The 26,672-nt window shown below is 36.8% G+C and overlaps 1 protein-coding gene across 1 annotated transcript in view; it reads left to right on the forward strand.

The window, feature by feature from the left end:
- Nucleotides 1–580: 580 nt before the first annotated feature.
- Nucleotides 581–26,672, forward strand: part of LOC137294602 (uncharacterized) — a 165,201-nt gene continuing 139,109 nt past the window's right edge. Inside the window, exons 1-2 of the mRNA XM_067825656.1 lie at nucleotides 581–1,113; nucleotides 24,941–25,104. Of these exons, the coding sequence (XP_067681757.1) occupies nucleotides 616–1,113; nucleotides 24,941–25,104 (662 nt within the window). The 5' untranslated portion in view covers nucleotides 581–615. The remainder of the gene's footprint in view (nucleotides 1,114–24,940; nucleotides 25,105–26,672) is intronic.

Genomic DNA, 26,672 nt, shown 5'->3' on the forward strand with positions numbered 1-26,672 from the left:
TTTGAGACGACCCTTCCTACCTGTTTCATTTTATAGTGACAGTACTGCAGTAATAGTGAAGCTCCGTTGTAGTAACTTCCTTAATAGTTCAACGTGAAAGTTATTATTTTTATGTCAACTATCACTATAATGAAGCTAATTCTAAGTTCAAAAGTGGACATTCAGAACTCACCCTTTGAGCAAAGAGCAAAAGTGATACAAGAAGTCCACCTACGATTTTCTTACACTACAGCTTAATGAAGGGCGGAAGCAAGCCTGTTGACAACTTGTGTCATGATCAGGTGTGGTAAAGTCAGAGATTTTCCAACTACGGTTTTCATCTGAGTCATTCTTTACGAATAAATCGGGATCATAAACATTTTTCGCCTAGCATGGTGTGAGGCTTTTCGCCAGCGGTGATCGCGTTTTACGTGTATTCAGATTGGAAATACGTATGTTCCTAATTATTCATGTTCAATCGGGACTTAAGACCTGTCGGGGTTTAAGGGCCGCACACACGTACGTGTACTTTGTACTTGACACGACTTAAGTTGCAGTGCGGACTGACCTACTTGCGCGATAAGAGATATCTCGTGGTCAGTGTGGAGCCACGCCCAAACCTTCAGCTGTGGAAATATGGAGGTGGACGGATTTACATTTAGGGATGGATTCTTGCACTGTGAGGACGTTCGGGTGAAAGACATACATAACGGTTTATCATCGATAGATATCTTTCCATCTTCGCCATGTTTCGTCTACAGCAAAAAAAAGATCGTGTCTAATATCAGTGCGTACCAGACAGCGCTGAAAATGCTGAACATTCCATCCCTGCTCAACTTTTCAATGAAAGCCAATCATACACCGGCAATTCTTGAGATTGTCAGATCTATGAAATGCTCAGTCTCATTAGTCAGCGGAATGGAACTGAAAATGGCTCTCAGACTAGGGTTTGAGCCACGACTGATTGTTTTCAACGGTAATGGGAAACACGACTGGGAAAGAGTCATGGCAATAACAGAAGGCTGCCTCATCAACGTTGACTCCCCCTTTGATCTGATGCATACCATGCGCATATGTCAAAATCTGAGCAAAACGGCAAAGGTTCTTCTTCGGATAAACCCAGATATTGATCCAGTAAGTTGCTTCAAGTCAACAAGGCATGTCCATGTTATCTTTTATTTGATTCTTTCAAGTCACAGAAGTAAATGTGCAAGTTCAGTTCTTGTGGTATCAGGGAGACTATGTAAAGATGTTAATTATCCCAGGTGGTACGAATGTGTACCAGTCAAATTGTTCCAGCGACAAATGTCTCATGAAATTTGGTCTGGTCACCGAAGAGTTGCACAAATTGCTCAGGAGGGTAGTCAAAATGCCCCAAATTTATTTAAAACAGTTAAATACATGCCATAATTACATAGTTCTTGTCAACTTCGATAATATATTCTTCATGTAAAAGTTATTGTCCAGTCTGCTTCCTCACACATTTTCTTGCACATTCTCGTTCCACAGGTGAGGTGAAATGGGGTTTAAGGTTGTACTTAAGGTTATTTCCTTCATATGTACATTGGTGTGTATGTGTGACTGCCTATATAAGCCTAGATTTTATAGCGCCAGCTCACTGAGATACTATGCTGTAGTTAAGCATGAATACCCCTCAGACACACTATCCCTTGCTCTCAATAATGGGATGCAGATGGTTCACAAAAATTTTGAAAAATAAATCAAGTTGTAATTGTGTGAAATCATTTATTATGCCAAGGTAATATACTGGACTGCTTAGAACCAACAGGAAATCAACAATCTTGAACTGTTTTTGAAAGTATAACATATAAGCTAACAATACAGGTAGATTAGGTTATGTTCGCTATGACAAGGGATTTCCAACTAAACTGATAAAAAATCTGCACCTAGAAAGCGGACATGGCCTTTATTACAGTGCCCAGGAAGATAGATAGATAGATAGATAGATAGATAGATAGATTATTTGCTCCAGTGAATGAAGATACAATGTAGTATGATACATTTTACATGCAGATGAGGAACAGGGAAATACAGATAGTTATAAACAGTTTACAAAGATATGTTTCCAGTGGTTGACAGTTGTACATGCATTGGTCATACATTCGAGCCATACATTATCATCAAGGGATATACAACACTCCATTGGAAGTCCTCTGAGTAAGAATAACAGAATCAGTTCTTCATCAATGTTCCAAAGGCTGGAAAACCTGCCATCTAGTTAAGGAGTAAACATGGTTTAACAGTTTTCCAGCTACTATATATGAACGACTACATAAAGAACAAATATTTTTGGCAACAAGATGTCTTCAGAAACATTGTCTTGTGCTCAGATAGACTTAAAGTGGAAAGATTTCAAGACATGGAAAGTAATCATATAGAGAATTAATAATCAAGCTTGGGAGCACCTAACAAACTAAAAATCAACATTATCTTCATAAATCAAAACTTAATTTTATTAAAAATAATTTAATTAAATAAAAAATTAAAATAAAAATAATTTTATTATTTCATAAAAAATTAATTAATTTTTAAAGGCAGAAAGGCAAACCATCCTCAAATTTACTTAAAATGATTCCCCTCAGGGGTAAAAATTTCAAATAGTGATACTGAAATTGTTTAAAATGAGACTAAGCAACGAAAATTCTGGAATTAATAGGACTGTAGCTCAATTTTGATCCAATGGCCGTGAGAAAGATATCTGTTTTTTGGATGAAATGTTGCATGTGGTTGTTATTAATGCCATAGTCTTCCTAAATACAAATAGACATTACACTGAAAATGTCGGTTAGAAGCCCATGTCATGTGTCCCCCACCGTGATGTTACTGCAATATTGCTATAACTGGAGTAAAACCAAACTCACTGACTCACTCTGAAATATGAAAAATAACTAAATAGTAAGTGATGGTGTCATTTGTTTTAGAAATGAAATGTTTGTTACATTGTTACTTCCTGTTTTAATTTTAGATCTTTGGTGATTTCATACATCCTCTTTGACTCCCAGATGGGAAATATTTCAGAAATAGTATCAGATCAACTTGAAAACTTCGTAATATCTTTCAGCAAAACTTGGCAGATATATGAGGCAGAACCTGAAGTGGTGCCTTTTGCTATTAACAGAATTTTGTTGTTTTTATTTTTCTTGGTTTCCATGGAAATGATTTGGACTTAGCCTGAAAAGGGAGGGGTGACCTTTGTTTCTGGAGCACAACTTAAAAACCATTTGATATCTTTCAACAGAACTTGGCAGATGTATGAGGCAGAACTTGAAGTGGTGCCTTTTGCTGTTTACAGATATTTGGCTTATAGAAATGATTCAAACTTAGTCTAAAAAGACATCAAGTAACTGTCAGATGATTTGTTCTTTCAAATATGTAGAGGCAGGGGGGATATGTCTTCTTTTTGACAGAGTGCTGGTCATGGTAGAACATGGATATTATGTTATTGGAGAAAGACCCTGGTACCTCTGGACAGGCATTACCCTGCTTGGAAAATGTATTGACTATGTTGTGTGCAAAATAGTAACTGTGTATATTTAGTAAAGGGGCCACTGGCCAGTTATATAGGTAGATACAAAATGATGTACTGTTAACAACCAAATTTGTGTGACTGTTTGATTTCCGTGATCTTCGCGTCAGATTTCATGACACGAGAATAAAAACATGCGATAATATAGATATATCATAAACTCTATTCAGGTAAGTCAACAACACTAAAAACAATACAGGTGTCATTGCTCAATCACGTGTCACCGCTGGGCTAATCTGGATTAACACGGCTAAATCACATTCTGTTTTCATTGCTCTATCACCAAATTGAAAGGGATTAATTCTGAAGTCAATTACATTAATGTGTCGTTAGATCACTTCGCAAAATCTGTTTATTTTATAACAACTCAAGGTCATGCACCTGGGTGTTGTGTAAAAATATTTAGAGATACCCCTGTAACAAGATCACCTCGCAAAAATAAGAAGGCACGAAAAGGTTTAGTGACCGTTACTTGTGAAAATTTAAGGGCGCGGAAATAAGAGTTTACAGTACATGTATATGAGATGATGAAATGATGTAAGAGTACCACACGCCATCAATTCAGTTAAGAAATTGTGAAGGTTTCTTAGCTGCTAGAAATACATATTTAGCTACATTATTAATAAGAGAAGCATTTTTAGATGACAACAATTGTACAAGTATATGGAGAGATGGGGAAGAGTCATAATACTTTGGAAGCAAGGCCTGATGTAGATTATTATTAAAGTTACCATCTAAACAGAAGTGGTATTCAGACTCGATAGTAGGTACAATACAAAAAGGGCATAATCTTTTGCTCCTTGCTGGGCCGATCTTTTGTCCTTCAATTAGCAACTGATGACTAGAGCATTGAAGCTTACAGAGTGCAGTAAGGTAAACTGGTACAGTAATTGACAGTAAATAATCCTCACATCTAATTTCACTTTTGACAGATGTATGTTAACTGATGTTTGGAATAACTGGATATGCTTTCAAAGAAACACAGGTTATCGATCACAACACACCTTTCCTTAAAACTGGAAATAAAACTGTTAATACCGCCTACATCTTGATTAACCCTTACATAGCCAAATCTGTAACTAAACAACAAAGTTTTAACAGTTAATGCTCAACACTTCCTTCCAGCTTCTGCCAAACTGTATTGAAACTGAAAGGCTTTGTTTAAAAAAACATTTTCTTCTTGGGACAACAACCTAACCCAATATTTAATAATCTTGATGTACTGAGTAACACAAAGAGAATACCTACCAAGTTCACCATGAGCAAAATGGTGTGCAAAATGGAACATTGGGTCTGATCACTTTGTTGACATAATGCAGATCAGTTACGCTATGTCCGCGACCTTGACCAACATTCTGTACACACTTAAGTCCAATCCCGGCATAGAAATGATGCTAGGTCCCTGCATCCCATGCCAAAATGTTTGTCAAGCAAAACAATCACTTCAATGCCACCAAATTCTTATTCTTCTTCATGGGAGATGCAAAACGATTCTCATAGAAGATGACACATCTCCAGTCATGATGACACCAATTTTGATGACCCTGTGCTCACTGAAGTCATGCTTGTCGATGCTTGGAGAACAGGACAAGATTGTGGTCAGCAACATCTGAGATTGTCAGAACAGAGGCGCCAGATCACAGTGTGTTACGGTATGATGTCACGATCAGTTTGACCTTCAGACAAGAATAGATCAACAATAGATTTTACTGGGTAAAGTGCTGATCTTGTTGAGGGATGGTGACCCTTGGATGACCACTTTGAGGAAGGTTATCTGTGATGTGTTGCTTGTATCGATGCTGGGGAACGTAGATCATGGTTGTGTTTACATCATGGCCAACATCTTGGACAGACACTTCAGCTTTCAAACATCCAATAGCCTGATTTCTCTCAATTTCAGTAAAGCATGGCATTGCTGAACAAATTTCTGTGCACAGTCTTATACCTACAGATGGTGGTGGCAACTTGGGCATTTTCGATTTCACGAGAAATGTGTGCATCGTAATTAGTATGGTGTATGTTGGTCCTCCTGTAGATGTGTTTTTACTCGACCTTCCATAATGCAACACAAATTATTGATAACACCATCTGGCTTTACTATATGCCAAAAGCCATATCGATTTAGGGTTCCGACCTTGTGTGCTATCTGGATAAAAAACATGCATTTCTTATGCTTGTAAGCATATAATGGCTCCGAAACAAGCCATTGCTGTAATGTCATATACTTGCTGATAAGTAGGCATGTAAGTTTGAGTACTAGTAATTAATTCAAGAAACCCCTTGCACTTAGACTTCATAGTCTTCCTCTCACATGTTCCTTGAATACTTATCCTTGACTATATATGATCAGAAGGATATATATATAGGAGGGACCAAATAGATGGTAATTAATTGGAAAGATTCATATTGTTAAGGAGAGATTAACAAACTGCTCTACGTTTTACCTGTGTGTCTGCAGGGGATGGGCTTGAGAAGTTGCAGTCTTGGACTGAGGACAAAAAGTCTTTGGTTTCTGTAGCCTGCAAAAAATTGCCTGTCTTTGGCAATAATGAAACTCAGGATCACCCAGTCCCCATGACTTCATGTAGAGTATAGTTTAGGGATTTCTAATGCAACTCATCAGTTATTTTATGATTGTTGTCTACCTTCCTACCATGGAATTGGTGCATAACATGAGAAAATTTTACCAGTTTTAACTGCAAAGTCTATATATATAATACTTATCCAACTAACATGATTTACTCTTGCCTGACAAGTTCGCCACCATGGAGTCTTGCTCCATGGCAGGATAATGATTTCTGTTGTCATGTGTCATGGTCAAGCTTCGCATGAACTTCCAGTGACTGCCAACAAAAATAGACAGAGCAAAGGGACCTCAGGCGAGGTGTTACAAGAGCCTGGCAACATGGTTTTAGTTTGTTTTGCCTCAGGAATAGTACAAAATGTGAGATAGGATAGATAGGATGTATAATAAATAAAAATTTTGTGGTCAATATTTCCAATTAGCAGGCTGGGCGCGCATTGTTGACGATGCCCCAGAAGCAATGTGCTTGAGGTTATGCCATTCACACTCGCTATATCTGTTATACATTGTTGCGATTTGATGTGTACCCTCAACAAAACCATTTTGTTGCAGACAACAAAATTGTGGCAGATCAAGGAATTCAATCGGCCTCACGAAAATAACACTATCGGACATATGTTAAGTCACTACCAATTAGACAACAACTAGCAGTTTAGGACTTCATAAGTGTTCTAAACACGGACAATTTTTGTAACTACAAAATTGTGTTTTGTTTAAGGTGTTTAGTCAATGCTGGATTTGAGTTAGCAGACCATAAAGCTGAAACGGGACAGGTGAGAAGGCAGTGACACAATGTAAACAAATCGAACAGTGATCAGATTTGGGTTAGAGATGACCTAAACATCAAAACTTCTTACATTAAAGAACAATGTGGTGAATTTTGTTGCCTTCGATCTTACATATTCTTAATTTGTCACACATTTTAGGAAGTTGTTAAGTTTCAAAAGCATAATCTGAAGGGCTACTGTGCAGTACAGTGTCTCTTAATAGTACAAAATATTTGAGGAGTGATATTTTTTAAGGGACAGTGTCAGTAGATGCCTATCACGCAACATCCAAAATAAGGAAAGTGTCTATAACACCATACCTTAAATATTTCCAAATGTTTAAAAAGAGATGTGAATCGAAATGAAAACTATGTGAGAAGAATAGTGACTTTCTCGGATATTGGATGCAATAAAGTATTTCTTAACTAAGAGAACATTGTTTGTTTTTAATTTTTGTCACAACATATTTTTTTACAGGTACTGGTACGCTTTAGGAATAATGCAGTCATTAAAACTGTCATTTTAATTACTTCACTGGAAATGATAGCAAGATAACTTGTAAGAATCATTCATCCTTTAGTGAAGGTAATGAAATGAATAATACTCTAATCAGTTATAAATAATTATACCTAACTGACTAACTAAGATAATAAGATAATTTTTTTAGAAATAATGTATTCACGAAAAAGATAATTCTGAAAGTGATTACTCATATCATGCTCATATTAAAGTTATTTCAACATCTGGAGAGTTTAAAAAAAACAACAAAAGGAAATGCTACGTTTTGGTCACACCCTGGTCAGACATTATTCAGTCTTGGAACAGAATAACTTGCAATATCTCAGATGACTAGTCATGTAACTGGAGCAATGAATACTGAAACATACCCAGATTCAGTGTAATACTTCCTAGAAAACATCAGCTTTTGAGGAGGTTACCAATGTTTCATGACTGAGTCAAAGTGGTGTTTATTAAGATTTTGGTTTTTGGAAATTGTTCAAAAGTTTGCTGATGGTTATTTGGAAAATTAGCTTCATATTTATGGACATTAGGACATTTTTGTCTGTGTTTCCTTAACTTTTTTTAGGACATTTACCACATTTGGAAACAACTTTAGTATATTTTTAGGACACTCAGTGTATCAGAAGAGGAAATATATCAGAATTATTGTTATGTCCTCAGATATGATAAGACAAAGATTACAAGCATATTGCTTAAGAATCAATAATGTCCATATGTATTTTTGTTGACAAAATGGTTTGAATGTAGGATATATTCTTTCCAGTGTATGTACATTAGTAATTATCTCTGAAGAAACCTACTTAATTGTTTTGGTAAATGTTCCTGTTTCTGGAAGATGACTGTGTACAGGTGCAGACTGAATCTTGGATCTTCTTTGTGTTGTGATGATGTTATATAACTGAACTTAAATGCAAGCTGTTCATGAAGTCCAGTATTGTGGATGTTTGTAAAGTAGGGTTCCGCAACAAAGTACTCACAGAAAAATAAATTGGAAAGGATGATTAAAGAAAATATATTTCCACACATTCAGTGTCATTTTAGGATGGTGTACAGATCTGAAGAGGGAAATTATACTGAGATTTGCTGAAGATTAGGTGCTGAATATTTGCTTCTGGGTATGTCCAGATACATATACTGGTATGGAAACATAGTACAAGCTCAGTCAACTCTTTCAGATTCCCCAAATAAGATCAAATAGGTCATGCTGTGATTGATTTGTTTACATTAACATTTGAACATATAGAGAAAAATATGGTGCATGAAGTAGTAGTTCATCAAGGTAGAAACCCATGATTTCACATAAATGACTGAACTAATTTTGAACATCAGGTAAATGATTGAACGAAAGTTGCCTTGCACAGTGGTGACAATCTATTTATAGATACCCAAAAAATCTGGCTCTTGAACATATGGTTGCTTTCACAGTTTTTATAAAATTACAATAGGAATTTTAGAGGAAAAAACAAACAACGTACTTCAGTTACATTTCCCTGCTAGTATCTTAGAGAGACATGAATATCCAGGTAGATTAATTATTTCGACAGAAAATAGATCTACGCTTCTGACATGCAACAGTTGGCCGAGACGATTTTTCATCGGTATGTAACCCATTTTCACTTGCTAATTACAGTCTGTCAACTAAGTTATATCAAAAATAAAATGTGTATAACTTTCTTCTTTATATATCATTCACAAAAGGTGGATACGAAAGCAGAATTCATCAATGATATTCTCAATGACGTATGTTTCGCCAGCGGTGTGATTAGTCAGTGGCTGTCCCACCTATTTATAACGTATATTTGACCTTATTTTGGAAGAGTTAATTGGACTTGTATATATTGTTGTGATATGGGTCTCAGGTCCAAGTGAGGGTACCAGTGAAATCCTTTATCTAACTGGCGTGCTGGTCTGCTTGGGAGAATTAACTCAGCAAAGAGTCCAAAGTCACAGGAAGCTAATCACAACTTAATTAACAAGAGATAGAATAACATATCACATAACACTCTCTAACATAGATAGAGAGTCGGTACAACCCTCTGTGCTGAGGGCTAGAGCTGACCTGTGTTGGGAGTCTAAACCCTAGTCATGAACAAATGAAGGTGGAGACTATAGAACTACAATTGAAACAATACAAAGATTATGATTTGCTGACTGATACAAAAATGGGTGTAACCTACAATAGCCAATGAAATACAGAATAAACGAAATGGGGTGTGTCCTACCAGAACAATTTCAATGACCAGACAGGGGGAGTACTTAATTTTTTAATCCTATTCTAAGTGGCATTAACTCATCAAGCCCTGGAGCCGCTCCACTGCCCAACACCTGGCACCCCTCGCTGACTGCCTGATTGCTGCGACGAGGCTAATTAGTGCTCATCATGCCTGGTTTCCCTGGCAGGTCTCGGATATAACAGGAAACTGTCTAGTCTCACAAACAAGTACTGATTATTTAATTGTGTCGTAAAGATGTAAATGGAAAAGAGGCCGATGTGAATACATATATTACAGCATTTCATGTAATTTATTACATGTGTCTCTTATACCCCTTTGCCAGTGTGTGCTGTATTTTTATCAACACCTACGCGGTCTTTGTACGTACGAGATGAACAAATATACAAATTCCCCTGTCTCTCTCATCGTATTGACTGAATTATAATAAATTATTTATAATAGAGTTTAAAAAGAAGGGGGGACTTGCACTATAATCGTCTACATTTTTTGCCAATACATTGTTCATGCTTACTGACTATTTCAAGGAAAGTATCAATAGGTGTGTAAGTAACATGGAGCATATAGAAATATATAGTTTGTCACTTTGTTCAACTTAACGCTGCAAACATACACCACCATTCATACACATACATACTGCATGATACATTTATCATTACTCGATGCTAAACAAAGCTTCCCGTCATGTGATGGGATAAAATATCCCGAATGTGACGCATTATATCTCAGTTACTCATTGTATTGGCTGATACTTTGACCAATCGTATCGTGAGAACCTGTCAAAAAGGAAGGGCAAGGTGATGGGGCATGGCCTAAATTTCTAAAGGGCACGTTTGGTCACTCAGATTGGATACATTGATATTTTATTGTATTGTTGACCAGTGGATATTTTGTGTTTTGGTTGTATATTCTAACTATCATGTAACAATTTGTGTATTGTCTGATATCGTATCGCTATCAAGGTCCACCAGATTGCACCCATTTGTGCATATACAGTACAGAGAATGAAGCATACATAGCACCATCAAGTGGGTTGTCCGACAAAATAACAACACATGTTTATTTTACGCTTGTCCCGGGACAGTCCGTTCAATAAGGGAGTAGGGGAGTGGCTACGTATAAATTCTACCGGAGACTGTTGTTTCAAGACCAAAAGTAGCGCTAAATAATCTTATTACTGTAGTCTGAATGATGATACGCAAGTGTATCAATACCATGATTAATATGCTATCCTGCTTTTACTGATGATGGATCAACGGAATAAGTTGCTACACGTGATAATTACAGAGAGGTGTCAAGAAACTTTCCATAGCACTTAAAGTAAGGGATTATGTAAGTCTGCCTTTCTTCACACGTTTGGATTCTTTGTATGTAAGACATACTTAAACCAAATGATGCCCCTCTCATATCATTGTGTGAGATTAAATTGTTCAAAACATCTATGTCAATGGCAGTAAAGACGAATTTACGCACATGCATAATAATTTATGAAAGAAGCGTTTTCGCTGATACATTGCGAGTGTATACTGAATATTTTAAGGAAAGTACTAATAAGCTAGTCTGTGACTTACAGATAACAGATTCACAGTTTGTCGCTTTGGTTCATCTAGATTTAACACAGAAAATATACGTTATCGCACGAACATACATGCATACATATTGTATAATGCTATTCCTTGCACATACATAAGACAAAGTTTCATGGGATGGGCATCATCAAAGTTCCCCAATAGGTCGTTTTGGATCTTAACTGTTCAATATACTCCCTGATTTGTTATCTATGACCAGTCGTATCATGAGATACCTGTCACATTGGAAATGACAGGTGATGGGGTGTGGGCTAAATTTCTGAAGAGTACGTTCTGTCACTAGACAGCTTGGATACAGATTGACTATTGGTTAGATTGTTGACCAATTGATATGCTAGATATCGGCTTTATCAACTCTAGCTATCATGAAAAGTTTGTGTATCGTGAACATATATAATCGTAAGGATGCCTGAAATGTACACGTAGAACTAACAAGCACTTTGACAAGTTTATTTTTCTTTGAAGTACTCAAACCGCTACAATCCGATTATTTTTACCCCGGATAACCCAATCCAACCATTGAGTAGAGATAGTATTTATTTGCATATACTTTTCGCGCACACTACTTGTACATCAAACATAATGGCTTGCTGAACATTTCAATATAATCTGCACATTGTTACAAATAAATATCATAATTCAACTACATGTATTATAGAATTAAAAAAAGTAACACAATACTGATTTATTGTGATGTATACACTTGAAGTTGAATCTCCCCTAATATTTATGAAGATGGGCATACTTATATTTGTTTTGAAAGCAAACGAGGTTCAGAAGATTGACAATGGGCGTAACTCTACAAAACAGGTTGTCCAATGATGTAACAGCGCATTAGTTTGTTTTACACTTGTCACGGGACAAATGTTTACCTGGACATGCAATCGGCCAGAGGCTGTTATTTTGAGGTTGAAAGAGGTGTTCACATATCTCATTTGGTGTTGTCTGATTGAATGATTATACGCATCAATTCCGTAACTGATATATTATCCTCCTTTTATTAACGATGGATCTGATACACGTGATCATTACACTGGATAAGATAATTACAGAGATCAAATACAAACGTTTCTTACACAATGCTTATTTAAATTGCATTGAAAAATCACATTTCAAATAAGCATAAAACAGCTTGAACAAAATACCCCAGTTACCATTGTATGGTTTATGTGTACTGTATATGTATATTGTGAGTAGATGCAAGAGTTATCACTTCATATTTGATTATGTATTATTGTCAACTTTAAAAATCAATAGTCGCAAATGAATTAGGTCTAAATTAGTAACTTGGTTTATTTCAAATCTACAAGAACAATAGTGTATTACAGTATTGCAATTTATGTCTACAATTCATTGTATGAACTATTACAACGAATGAATGATTGATTTAACTTAGAAGAAGGTTTTGTAACCTTGTCACCGTTAATTCAATCAGTGTGCAAACATAGTATCTTAGTATTCACTCCCAATGATGAGTAACAAACACGTACCTCCCATAACATCTCATAATCCCTTTTCTTGCAGACGTGTTCATATGCCTGTATAAGCCCCCGACATTGCAAGCAATTGTTATCAAAACACATTAATAGTTCTTCTGATTAACACAGAAAGTAACCTCTCTCGTAAGAAAGGCTAATCTTTGATCATTACTGCTAAATTGATTGAAATTATAGGTACAGTAAAATGTAAAACACCCAATACACGGCTCTCGCTGAATGAGATGTGCTTTTCATAACCCCCAATATGCGTCTCTCGCTGAATAAGAGGTGCTTTTTATTACCCCCAATACGCGGCTCTCGCTGTGAGAAGCTAATTAATTTGCCGCATATACGCGGCTCTCGGCCTTAATGAGTTAATCTTGTTGGCACATTTACTGGATGCTTGATTGCTTACTCTGGACTGGATCTTTAACAAACCTCAACTGGTGTTTGCATAATGTTATTTTACTGTAGGTGATGGCATGTTTACCTCATCAAAGCAGTTTATTAACCTGTCTAGGCATAACCCTTGTCTTAGTGAGTGGTTTGTCTTACAGTGAAGTTCTGATTACCTCAGGCTAGGATTTTGTGGTCATAACTTTTGCCTTTTTCAATAGAATGTCTGTGAGATAAGTTTTACTACTTGTGACTGGAGTCTTGTCTAAGCTATTACTAATACATGATGAAACTAATATTCTATATTTATATTTTCCTAACATTTGAATACTAATGTATTGCTTGAACTGGTTACAATTAATAGTGAATTTTGGTATGAATTATCATTTCATAACAATATTATGTTTCCATGGATGTACCTGGACATATCCGTAATATTCAGCACCTAATCTGCAACAATTCTCAGTACAATTTTTCTTATCAAAATCTATCCATGATCCCCAAATGACACGATGACAGAAAATATGGAAATGAATTTGTTTAATCATCCTTTCCAATATATTTTTCTATGTGCTTTGTTGCGGAATCCTGATTTACAAACATCCACAATTCTGGACTTCATGCACTACCAGCATTTATGTGAAGATATGTCACACCATCATACCACAAAGAATATCCAAGATACAGTCTGCCCCAATTGCCTGACAAAAGCCTCACAAGACAGAAGCCCCACAGACAAAAGCCCGATAGCTAAAAAAACACATGAGACAGAAGCCCCACACTATGTTTTCTCAAGGTGGAGGAGCTTGGTCTTTTGATCTTTGGGATTAATTAAGACACTTAAAGGGGCACTGATGCGGAGCGGATAATGTTTCTCGCCAACGGTCTAAATACAAAACTAAGCTGCAAATTGGTCAGCACACGATCCCTCGACCGTGACGGACAAAGGGACTGGGCTCCTGTCCACATTAGCAGAATTTCTTCACCCTAAAACGTGAGGAGGCCGAATGCTCATCACATGACGCTATTTAAAAAATATCCATGGTATTCCTTGTCTGATCGTAACAAAATATCCCAGCAGTGTAGTTTTTTTTCAGATGCTTGGATAGTATAGTGACTGATCCAATTTGATCCTATTTCTGTGTTTTTAACCTCAATATTTAATTATGTTATGTGAAAATATGATGACTACATGCACGTAGCAAGCCATTTGTTTCAGTCCGAAAGATTGCAAAGCTTTATATTTAGATAGTTTTGATGGTTTTTTTTGTTGGTTCAGCTGTGACAGTAAATATCATATTTTGGTAGCTGTGGTAGCTACCCCGGTTTATTATTTATGATAATAAAAACACACAGTTAATTTTTATGAATTCGTAAACTAAAAACAATGACTTGGCCTTTGGTAGAGAAATCTGAAAATTATCTTACGTTTTACGTAAACCCCCAAACTTATTACACCTATTTACCCAAGTACACAGCAAATGCCTGTATGTATTCCTTATGTAACAAAGTTCCGTTGGTATCCTCAAAACAGTTTCGGCCCATAAGTGTTTTCAGGCTGCATGTGACACAGAGATTACATCTTCCTTACTCCAAACTCGCGTTTGATGGTGTAAACCTACACGTGTTATTTGTCATCATTCTCTGGATGGTCAGTTAATGAATTGATAACAGGTATAATTACTCATCAAAGGTTCCCATTTGGCACTTCTCCTGTCTAGAGTAAATACTCAACATTATAAATTAAGGTCTGTAGTGGCAAATGTATTGTATGTTATGTAATATGTGCATGTAAGTGATGTAAGAGGATTAATCAGCTGAGTTACAAAAACAAACATCGATCAAAGGATTAACCGATAACACACTGATTGATTAATTACTTTTATCTTCCACAGCAGATTTGTCAAAAGGCAGTGTGTGTAGATGTACTAATCTATACTGACTACACCCTGTCGTAAAGTGCAAGTGTAAAAACAACATCCTCCCTTCAAAGAATTAACCACCATTGCGTTGATTGATTGCTCATTATTGGTTCACTGAATTACTTAGAATGGCGGACATCATACAATTAGTTGCCAGGTGTGCTATCTTGGGTGACCAATGAGAGGTTTATCAGGTTTTCAGCAATGTGTTACTTTTTCGCAAATTAGGCTGTTGAAAGACAAACGACACAGAGCAGGATTATGTACCAGCTGCAGATGAATGGAATATTGTTCTTTTATGTGGATATTGATGGATACATTCCTGAACAAGGTAGTAGCCTGACATTGTTCTATAAAATTAGTCTATTTTACATTCATTATTTGCATTTTGTTTTAATTTATTTGTTGTAGCATTCAGCAGAATCTATTTGACCGAAAACACACACTATGTGTGTAAAATAGGATCCACGTTGGCAATCTATACAATGTATAAATGTTGCTGTCATTTATATATAAGTCTGTATAAGCAGACAGTGTGTTCTTTCATTAACTTTCAAAATCATACAAATATGAAAATAAAATGATTAGGGTTATGAGACAAAATTTAGAGACGTAAACAGGCATCGTTATTTTCCCGTCCTAATAGTTTTTTACCATTTCTACCACTGGCAGATGATTAACCTTCAAAGTGTTTCATTTATTTTCATAATACCTTTGTAATGAAGTAAAATTACTTGACCTTAGTTGATCTGTCTATAATTAAACTCTCAGTTGCGCATACGGACTGCGCAGCAGTGGTCACGAACCAGTCACGAATTCTGGGATATCATCCGGGTACTCACGGGAGAAAAACAATAACAAAAGTTTAAACCAGTCCACGGAAATTGCTCCACATCAGTGCCCCTTTAACAAGTGTCAAGTGTTGTTTTTTTTCAATGATGGTCTTAAGGAGGAAAGATCAATTAAAGTAGTTAGTGTTAACATGATCTACTCAATGTCTTGACTTTAAACTCAAGATTATCTATAAAACAGTCATGCGGCTGACATGTACCACCAGTGAAAATGGAAATCTTAAGGAATAACAAAGGTGGTGTCAAACATAGCTTTCACGGCTTTATGTACACTAAGAAGACGACCATTCGATGGGAGTGTTCACGCAGGAAGCATTTAACTGTAATGGAAAGCTCAGTACCACATTGGAGGTAAGTTTCTATACCTTAAAACTATCTATGTACTTTTTCACATTTTTATAAACCTCTAAATCATTTAATAATTTAGTACCTTACCTTAATTATGTTTTTATTCATAATATTCATAGCATATGTAATTTTTAGATGGAGAATCCTCAGCTAACATGTGAGCACAGTCACCCTGCAGACACAACAGCAGTAGAAGTCGCAAAGTTCTGCACCCAGCTCAAAGAACAAGCTCCAAGTTGCGTTGGTAAACCTGGTCAAATGTTAGCCAATGCATTACAGTCAGCATCTTCCGAAGCCCGAGCCAAACTTGTCAAACACTTCTGTGGAATGCTGGATGGTCTAGCTTTGCTTCCCCTTGAGGATGTATTGGCAGGTTTTGAATTCCTGGAATCCAACATTCGCAAGGGCCTTGAAGACCTTGTGTCCTACTTCCGAAGCACATATGTCGTTGGTACATATAAAAGAATCCAACAGCCAGCACTGAACCCAGATGCTCCCCCACCACCCATGAAGATGAGAAGAATCCCTCCTCTGTTTCCACCATCAGTGTGGAATGTGCACCAGGCAACTATTGACGGGGTAAGCAAGACAAATAATATTTGTGAATCATGGAATAGCGGATTCAAGAAGTTGATTGGTCACAGCCACCCAACAGTGTGGCGTGCCATACAAGGATTTCAACGTGACCAGGCTCTTGCAGACACTTGGCTTCTCCAATTTGCCAGGGGTGACAGACCCCGCAAACGAACAAAGAAGGCCCGTGACCAACAAGCAAAGAGACTCCAAAACCTGTGTGTAGACTTAAAAAACAATGTAAAAAATGTTCCAGTATTCCTAAAGGATGTTGGACACGCTGTTAGATTAGGACAATAAATAGAACAATTAGGATTAGAGCTGTATGATGTGAGAGGTATCAGTTAGTGCTGTGGATTATTGCTGTAAATAAATCTTGCTGAATCGAAATTGTTTTCGTATATATATATATGTATTGTGGGGCTTTTGCCTGACATGTGGGGCTTCTGTTTGTGGGGCTTCTGTCTTGTGGGGGTTTTGTCTGCCCACCCCTGTACACTGACCCATCTACCAGAAGTAGGAAGTCTGTGAACAGAGGATGCACAGTTTTCCAGCCAGTTAATAGGTTTGAAATAAAAGTATACTAAATAAAATTAACTTCTTTTTCTTCAGAGATATTTAATTGCTAAATACTAATGAACCTTAGGTGCAAAGAACATCTACTACATTCAAACATTTTGTCAATAAAATTACATATGGATATTTTTGCTTCTCAAACAATGGTATTCCTTGTTTTACTGAGATTTGAGACCATATACCTGGAGGACAAAACATTAATTCTGATCTGTTTCCTTTTCTGAGATACCCACTAGTGTCATAAAAAATATGTTTAAGTTGTTTCAAAATGTGCTCAAAGTCATAACAAAAGCTTGGGAAACACCCCCTAAAATGAAAATGCCCTAAAGCTTTCATCTCCTGCAAACCAGTGTGTAATTCAATATGGAGGTCATTTTGCAATTGATAATCAACAAACCTTAAACAATTTGTCCAAAAACCAACATCTTGATAAACACTACTCTGGCGCAATCTTCAAACATTGGTCACCTCCTCAAAAGGTGATGATTTCTAAGAAGCATCAAATTTGGGTGAAATATTTGTTTCACTATTCATTCCAGTGACATGAATAGTCAACTGAGAATTTTGTAAATTATTATGTTCCAAGGTCGAATAATGTCGTACCAGGGTGTAACCAGGGCACCATTTGTTTTTATCAAAATCTCTGGATGTTGAAATAACTCTTCCATATGTTGTGATACTAGTAATGTTCACTGTCAGAGTGATATTTTAGTAAATACATTATTAAGAAACTAAGTCAGTACCAAGTGATTGCTCGGCCATGATATGTATATAGTTTTTTAATGCCTAGCTCTGCTTTAAAACCACATGAATCTATTATGTCTGTGAAGTAAGTATAATTATTTATAATTGAATAGTTTATTATTCATTTTATTACCTTTCTGTGTTTGTTAAAGGACACAAAATTCTTAAAAAAAACACACCTTGCTATTATTTTCAATGATTTAATCATAATGGCAGTTTTAATTACTGTATTACTCTTATAGAATACCAATGTATCCCCCATAGTGTAAAAAAATGTTTTTGGAACAAAAATTCAAAACAGATAATGTTCTCTTACTTAAGAAATACAATTATATTTCATACCGTCTAGTATTCCAGAAAGTCACTATTCCTCTTCCATAGTTTTCATCTCAATCCATACAGAGTACAGTAATTCAGCTCAACAAGGTCCCATGTCTTTAAAGAAATTCCGAAATATTTAAGTCATGGTTTTATAGACACCTGTTTGAAATAATTGTGATATTTTGGATGTTGCGTGATAGGCATCTGCTGACAATATCTGGTGTTGTTGCTCCTCAAATATTTTGAACTAAATTACAGATACTGTACTGAAGAGTTGGCATTCAGATTGTGCTTTTTAACTTTGAAACATTCTAAAATGTGTGACAAATTTAAGAATATCTGTGAGCGAAGGCAACAATATCCACCACATTGTATCTTAATGTAACACATTCTGCTGTTTTGGTAGACACTAACCGAAATCAGATTTGTTTACATTGCATCATGGCTTTTTCGTCCATCTCATTTCATCTATATGGTCAAGCAGCACAATGTCCAGTATTGATTGAAAGCGTTAAGCAAAATCAGTATTGCAGTTACAAGAATTGTCTGTGTTTATTACACTTGCGAAGTTTTAAACTGCTGTTTGTCGTCATCTAATTGGTAATGATTTTGCACATGTGTAAATTCTCAGCTTCGAGCAGGAGTAGGTTTTGTGAAGGATGGTGTCGACATTTAACTAATCTTGAGGCCTGTTGCAGTTCTTGATCCGCCTCAATTTGTTTTGTCTCGACTGTCTTGATTTTGTTGAAGGAATACATCAAAACGCAGCAATATATAATACATATAGCAAGTGTGATTGGCATAATTTGAAGCACATTGCTTCAGAGGCAACGTTTGACCCCGGAAATAAGTCTGACAAATCTGACACCATGTGTTACTAATTGCCCACCAACACCATGTTTTGTAACTTGCCCTCCAGCAAAATGTGTTGTTGATTGCCCACCAACTCCATGTGTTGCTAATTGTCCACCAATACCATGTATTTGTAATTGCCCTCCAACACCATGTTTTGTAACTTGCCCTCCAACACTATGTGTTACTAATTGCCCTCCAAAACCATGTATTGCTAATTCCCCACCGACACCATGTACTGGTAATTGTCCTCCAGCACAATGTGTTACTAACTGCCCTCCAACACCATGTGTTACTAATGGTCCACCAACCCCGCATATTGCTAATTGTCCACCAACACCATGTGTTACTGACTGTCTACAAACACCATAGGTTACTAATTGCTCACCAACACCATGTGTTACTAATAGCCCACCAACATCACGTATTGGTAATTGTCCACCAACACCATGTGTTACTAATTGTCCACCAACACCACATATTGCTAATTGTCCATGAACACCATGTGTTACTGATTGTCTACAAACACCATGTGTTACTAATTGCCCGCCAACACCATGTATTGGTAATTGTCCTCCAACACCATGTGTAGCTAATTGTCCACCAACACCATGTGTTACTGATTGTCCACAAACACCATGTGTTACTGATTGCCCACCAACACCATGTGTTACTAATTGCCCACCAATACCATGTATTGGTAGTTGTCCACAAACACCATGTTTTGTAACTTGCCCTCCAACACCATGTGTTGCTAATTGCCCTCCAACACCATGTGTTACTAATTGCCCTCCAACACCATGTGTTACTAATTGCCCTACAACACCACGTGTTACTAAATGCCACCACCACTCTAGGAACATTGGTTCTATCTATCACTTCCTCACCAGAAACACCACAGCTACACTGATGAGATCTCCTGATTGGTGTTACCAGTAACCAGCTTCACAGACTGCAGTAGCTGCAGAACACAGCTGCCAAGTTATATCCAGCCTGCATTGAAGTCCCTCCATTGACTGAAAGTCTTAGAAAGGATATAAGTTACGATTTTAACTCTTAACGTACAAATCCCTAAATTGAACTGCCCCACTCTACCTCCAAGCCTTTGTCTCATCCTATGTCTTACAGAAGAATCTGAGATCTGCCAATCAATCAGTTCTTGTTGTGCCTCCATATAAGCTCAAAGCATTTGGACATAGATCCTTCAAACATACCGCTACTTTCCTATGTAACTCTTTCCCTACAGGCATTAATTCTGCTGAAACTGTCTTGAGTTGTATATCTCACCTAAAGACCTTTTTCTTAGCTCCTTACTTTCTTGTGGTTGTCCTTAGAGCATCAGGCCCCCCTAAGAAACTGAAGGAATTGCAGCAAATTTGAAGGAATTGCATCTCAAATATAAACAAACGCAGCCAGTAAAGACACATTTCCAAAAGGTTAATTAATTAATGGATTATAGTAACCAGTCAAAAAGTGCCCCTATGTATAATATTGTTTTCACAAGGAACAAGTAATCTTTCCTTCTCACAAGTGCTGTGTTTAACAATACTGGTCAACAAGTGTCCCTGTGTGTAATATTTTTTTCACAAGAAGTAAATATTATTTCATACTCACAATACCTTATTTAGCAATACTGGTTAAAGACTGTCCCTCTAGGCCACATTGTATAATATTGTTTTCATAGGAAACTTATAATCTCTTCTACTCAAAAGCGCAGTGTTTAACAATAATTAGATGTATGTCTTGATGCCATAGTAGACTCTCCTGATGGGCATCAGAGTCACTGCATTCATGGATTATGTGACATCCAACTGGGTTCAGGGCCAGACTGTCATGCCAGATGTGTGGAATCACTTCGAGAACCAGGGCCACCATACCAACAATAACCTTGAATTCGTGGCACAAGAATGTAATGAGATTTGTTCAGAAGTACCACTTGACATTCCAGAGATAGTGAAGCTATTTCTGCGTGAGCACTCTCTCACAAAGGTTGCTGTCCTGAGACTTTCTGACCAGTGGACAGCACCATCACTACAAAAGAAATATAGAACCATTTACGCTAGCATTGCATCACTGAAGACCGAACTTCTGAGCCAACAATGAATGACATGCAGTATACCGACCACGAGGGTGACCTCCTTCACCTGCAGTAATACAAGAATGTTGTGTGTATGGGCTTGTCTGTCAATAACTGTTATCACCTGGGTACTCGAGCATAAGACTTATCACCAAGTGTAGGTCATAGTTCATTATGTCTTCAGACGAAAGTCTGGACCACCTGCTGTTATTATCCGAATATGCTTATTAGGTCTTCAGACGAAAGTCTAGAAGACCTATTGTTATTATCCAAATATTCTTCTTGTAAACATTTGTACTGATTTTGTGCCAGCTCTCCTGACCTAACCATGTGGGCGATTTTGATGAAACTTTCAGGGATGATAGCTTGTATGCTGAAAGGTATACAATGAAAAAAAAATCACAACTTCTGACTTCAGTAAGGGCAGATAACCCAAAATGTGAAAGTCTTCCATCCTGAATATCACCCAAACTATAAGAGATAAATTCCGCAAATTTTCAATTGATGTACATGTCATTGTCCATCAATTCAGCGCATAGTGGGAGGTGGCCGCCATGAGAAATTTTCCAACTGACATTTTCGCTGATTTTAGCATTTTGATGGTGCCAGTTTTTGGAAATCTTCTTCTCCAGAACAACATATAGCACAACCATGTGTAGCAGTATGTTATTAATGCTGTATTTCACAACATAATTAATAAAAATCATTCATCACATATTTCATAGACATCATTATCTGTTCAATGTTCATTTGTTCCATGTTTTCTGTGTCTTGCTGTTGAATGCCACCTCTATACATCTTCACCTTTTTCTTCTGTTTCTGGAGCCTTGTCAACAAGGATTTCCCTTCACTTCTTTTCTATTTTTAGCCAGGTAACCCATTCTTTGGGAGTTTCCCCTTTCTATTAATAGGACACATCAAAGACTTCGTTTGATGTGCTACCTATGTTCTTATTGGCTATTGTGCCCTCTGTCCTGACTTCCTTTGGCCACCAGTTTCTCACCTCTCTTCACTTGCTGTTGCTGAGGTGGAAGCATAATTTCGTTTTCCAGGTATGGCCAATTTTCTAATCTATTTCCATTTGCCTCTTTACTTCATAATTCTCTATAAAAAGGTGCAAAATGTCTTTTAAACAATAGTAAAATATGATTGAAAGTAATATTTAATCAATAATTCTACAAGTTTAGGAATATACATTATAATTAAGGTAAACTGTAAACATGGCTTGGACCATGTGCTTTTGAATATTTGAACAACTTTATGCAGGTACTTTAAAAGGATATTGAATAATTTACTGTGATATATACACTAGCTGACAGTACTGTGATAATTTGAACTATTTAATATTTAAATTATTTACTTGGTTCTGAAATTTTATGACTTCACTTGCTGTTGCTGAGGTGGAAGCATCATTTCGTTTTCCAGAACTTGACTCAGCAACCTAATTCTCCCTTAAATAAATCTTCATCTTCACCACCATTGCCTTGTGTCATCTAGAGCAGCAGCCCAGAGCCGAACTATCAAACACACGGCTACACATGTTTGACATATCATTATAAAGCCCACAATCCAGACTACAAAATTTATTCATGGCATGTCGGTATCTTGAATGTTTAGGAGTCATCACCCTTGAAAGTTGATCAATTTTTCCTATACACGTTTTCATAGGGTTCATAAAAATGTCATAAACCTGCAAAAACATGATAGACGTCATTGTTCAAGGTACCAAACTGTAGGTAAGTGAATGGGAAACATTTGTGCTTATGCTTATGTAAAAATCACATCTTTCTGAATTTTGTATTTGTATCAACAGAGTTGAATTAGTACCCAATTAGTGTAAAAAAAACTGTAATGGATGGTCCAGCTGGCGTCCAAAGAAACTGTTCAAGTGAAGACAACTTGGGTGTATGAGTCTGATGACCGTCAGTATTGACCTTGAGGCAATCCTAGTTATTGTTATTATTATTATGTTTTACAGATGAAGATTTTTTATTATGTGTTATTGTTGTATGTTATATACCTAATAATATATTATATTGTGCTAATTATAGAAACAAAACTTGTTGTAATCTGAATAAAATTGTGAGGAAACATGTCTTATTTCGTTAAATATGGGTTTGAATCACTAAGTATGTTTTGATAGCATTGCCAGAAGAACCACATCAATTGAGGCTATCTGTTTTGGACTTTCCCAGCCTTTAACTGTTGTTTCCCTAGTCACTTCCTGGCACCTGCAGATATTTTCTGCATTTCATCTACTGATTATCATGCTTGAGAGTATCAAGGATATGTTAAGTGTTGAACTGTATATGTCACAGCTTCTTTTTATGTGTCACAGTGCATCAGTTGAAATAAACTATTACCAAGCACTTTAACCTGTGCATCCAGATGTGAAGGTTTGCTCACCCAAAAGTATCTGTAGAAAATTTGTAATTAATGTAACTAGTAGAAGTGTGGAAGAATGTGATTTGTTGTACTTGTTATTCAGATTTATGGTATGACCTCTGGAACTATGTTAGTATGTAGTATGTCATCCCCCTTTTCTTTAACTATCACCAGGTGACCAAATCAGATATCTTATGCTTAGCCCTGATATATGCTAACCCCATTTGTTTATACTTCACAAGCCTCATTTAACTATTTACTCATCATGTGTTTCTTTGTGCATATTCTGGTGTGTGTGTGTGGGTACGTGGATGTGTGCATACATGTGGCCTTAGAAGTTGGAGGGTGGGAAGGTGTGGTTGAGAACCTTGTCAGTTTGTTTGTTGGCATGGCTGATAGATGAGTGATTGGAGTGGGCTGTAGTGATGCATGGGTGGGTGGATAGGTGTAAAAGTAAACAGATGAGCAGGTAAGTGTGTGGATGGGGTAAGAAGGGTGTGTGGGGGAAAGTGTGTACCTGTGAGTTGTGTGTGGAACAGAGTGGGGAGGTGGTGAATGGTGGTGGTGGAGGAATAGTTGGCTGGAGTAGAGGTGTCACTCAAAGGAAATGAAGGTAAGTGTGCCAGTATTGTAAGCAATTTAGTGCTCTATTTTCTGTTGACATGACATTCTAATGTGCATTTTTTATGTTTTAATCAGTGTCCCTCAGGCAATATTGGTGGGCAGGTATAGAATATTATATTCGCTGTTGCACAGTGAAGCCCTCACAAAACCAGCATCTCTCCAATCTGGCATGCTTTCAATACTGGCACTAGAATTTATCCTGGGAGAAGCAAGTTAATTTATGATAATCAGGCATCAGCCTACTCTGTACTTCAGGACAATAAAGACTGCCCAGTTGACTGTTTGTACAGAAGTTAACACTCACAAAAGCAGCATTGGCTATCCTTGCTCCCCTGTTGATTGACTAAATGTGTATTAACAACATGATGGAATACTGTCAAGTACTGTCGTTAAGCATAATTTGGTGAACGGCACGTGTCACTTGCCAAATTAATAATTGGTGTCTCCCAATTTGTCAGTTGCTTATTGTTTGAGATTGAATGATATATTGCAACCTTCAGATTTTGTGCATATGCACATATTGTGAAGAATACAGAAAACTTCCAATTTTTAACAAAATGCAATCTTGTTACAGCAAGTGCACCCCTTCATCAGTACTGGCCTTGCCACATCTAAGTTTGGAGTGAGCACTGAAGATCTTGAGGAATGTGTCAGTCTTCTTGAAAAGTGCAGTCAGATCACACTCGTTGGTCTTCACTGTCATGTGGGATCAACAATACAAAATGTTTCAGTTTTCAGGTGAGAGAGCTCTATAGCTTTAGTCATCTCATTTCAGATTTGTTGGTTTTGTCAAAGAGGTATTGGACACTGATATATATGAACTCTTTTTTTCAGTGCATTGTGTCAAACTCATGTGAAATTAGAAGACCAGTAAGACATAAGAAGTTTACCAGTAGTATCATTACCAGCATGTGACATGCACATAAATTGTTCTGTTAACACCACTCAAAGATTGTTGACATCCTATTATTAATGGATGATCTACTTTACATGATATTTATTTCTTGTCCATAAATGTGATTTTTATCCTTAGTTCCCCCTCCCCACCCCCCGCAATGCTTTTTTGCAGAGAGTATTAAAATGCACTCCGTCCATGTACATTTATCTTTTCAGGAGCAGAACTTAAAAACTGTTTAATATTTCTTCATCAAACTAGGCACACAGATAGCTCTGCTGGTGTCCTGGTGCCTTTTGGTAGGTTGGGTATTCTGAATAATATATTTTTGGTTTTGGCGTTTCCATCGCAACAAGTTTGACTTTGACTGAAATTGATGGTAGTGCTGTGTTGTGGAGCAGAACTCTAAAACCGGTGACTATTTCTTCACCAAACTTGACACATAGATTGGTCTAGTGGTGTACTGGTGCCTTTTGGTAGTTCTGGTTTTCTGAATATAATATTTTTGGCATTTCTGTGTCAACAAGTTTGACTTCCACTGAAATTGGTGATAGTGCTGTTTTCTGTAGCAGAACTCTAAAACCTTTCACTATATCTTCGCCAAACATTGCACATAGATTGGTCTAGTGGTGTACTGGTGCCGTTTGTACTTGTTAAAAAATTCTGATTAAAATATTTTGGCGTTTCCATGGCAACAAATTTGACTTAGATTGAAATCTGTGGTTGCAGGAGCAGAATGTTTAAAACCTTTCATTGCTCTCCTTCCACTTATCTATATATACACCAAAACATTTGGCATCATCTTAACTTGCAGACATATTCATGAAGGATAATTTGCCAATACGGGGGATATTGATGACTTTGTCTTCTTGTATTATTTGCATATAAAACAATACTTATCATTTTAATCGTTCTAGGAAAACTACTTCCAGTTTTACCATAGCAAACTGATTCAGGACATCAATTGTCCAAATACAAGTTTAATTCAAAAGACCATATCATGTGTAGCCAAAACATGTATAACTCATTTGCACTGCCACTGTCACTTTCCCTAATTACTCTTGAAAATACTCTATGTATGGCTTTAATCAAGAATCAGATATTCCCTGACCCTGTCAGTTATCACACCCCAAAATCACAATGTCATCATCATTGTGTTATCAATTACATTCTTAGTCCATCTTGTATACCAGCTGTTTGTGTAAGTTTCGAGTCAACAGATTCTTTACCTTAATTATTGGCTTTTCCCATGTTTACATAAAAAGTATTGATTCTACTTCTTGTGTGCAGGTGACTGTCACATAGGGTCTTCTTTGGCCATTCTGCAACAATTGTCTTTGTCTGAGGCAGTGTTAATAATAATGATTACAGTAATTATAGTCCATGTATGATGCTTGCTTTAGGCCCACAA

The sequence above is a fragment of the Haliotis asinina genome, chromosome 8 (assembly GCF_037392515.1).
Source record: "Haliotis asinina isolate JCU_RB_2024 chromosome 8, JCU_Hal_asi_v2, whole genome shotgun sequence".
Taxonomy (NCBI): Eukaryota; Metazoa; Mollusca; class Gastropoda; order Lepetellida; family Haliotidae; genus Haliotis; species Haliotis asinina.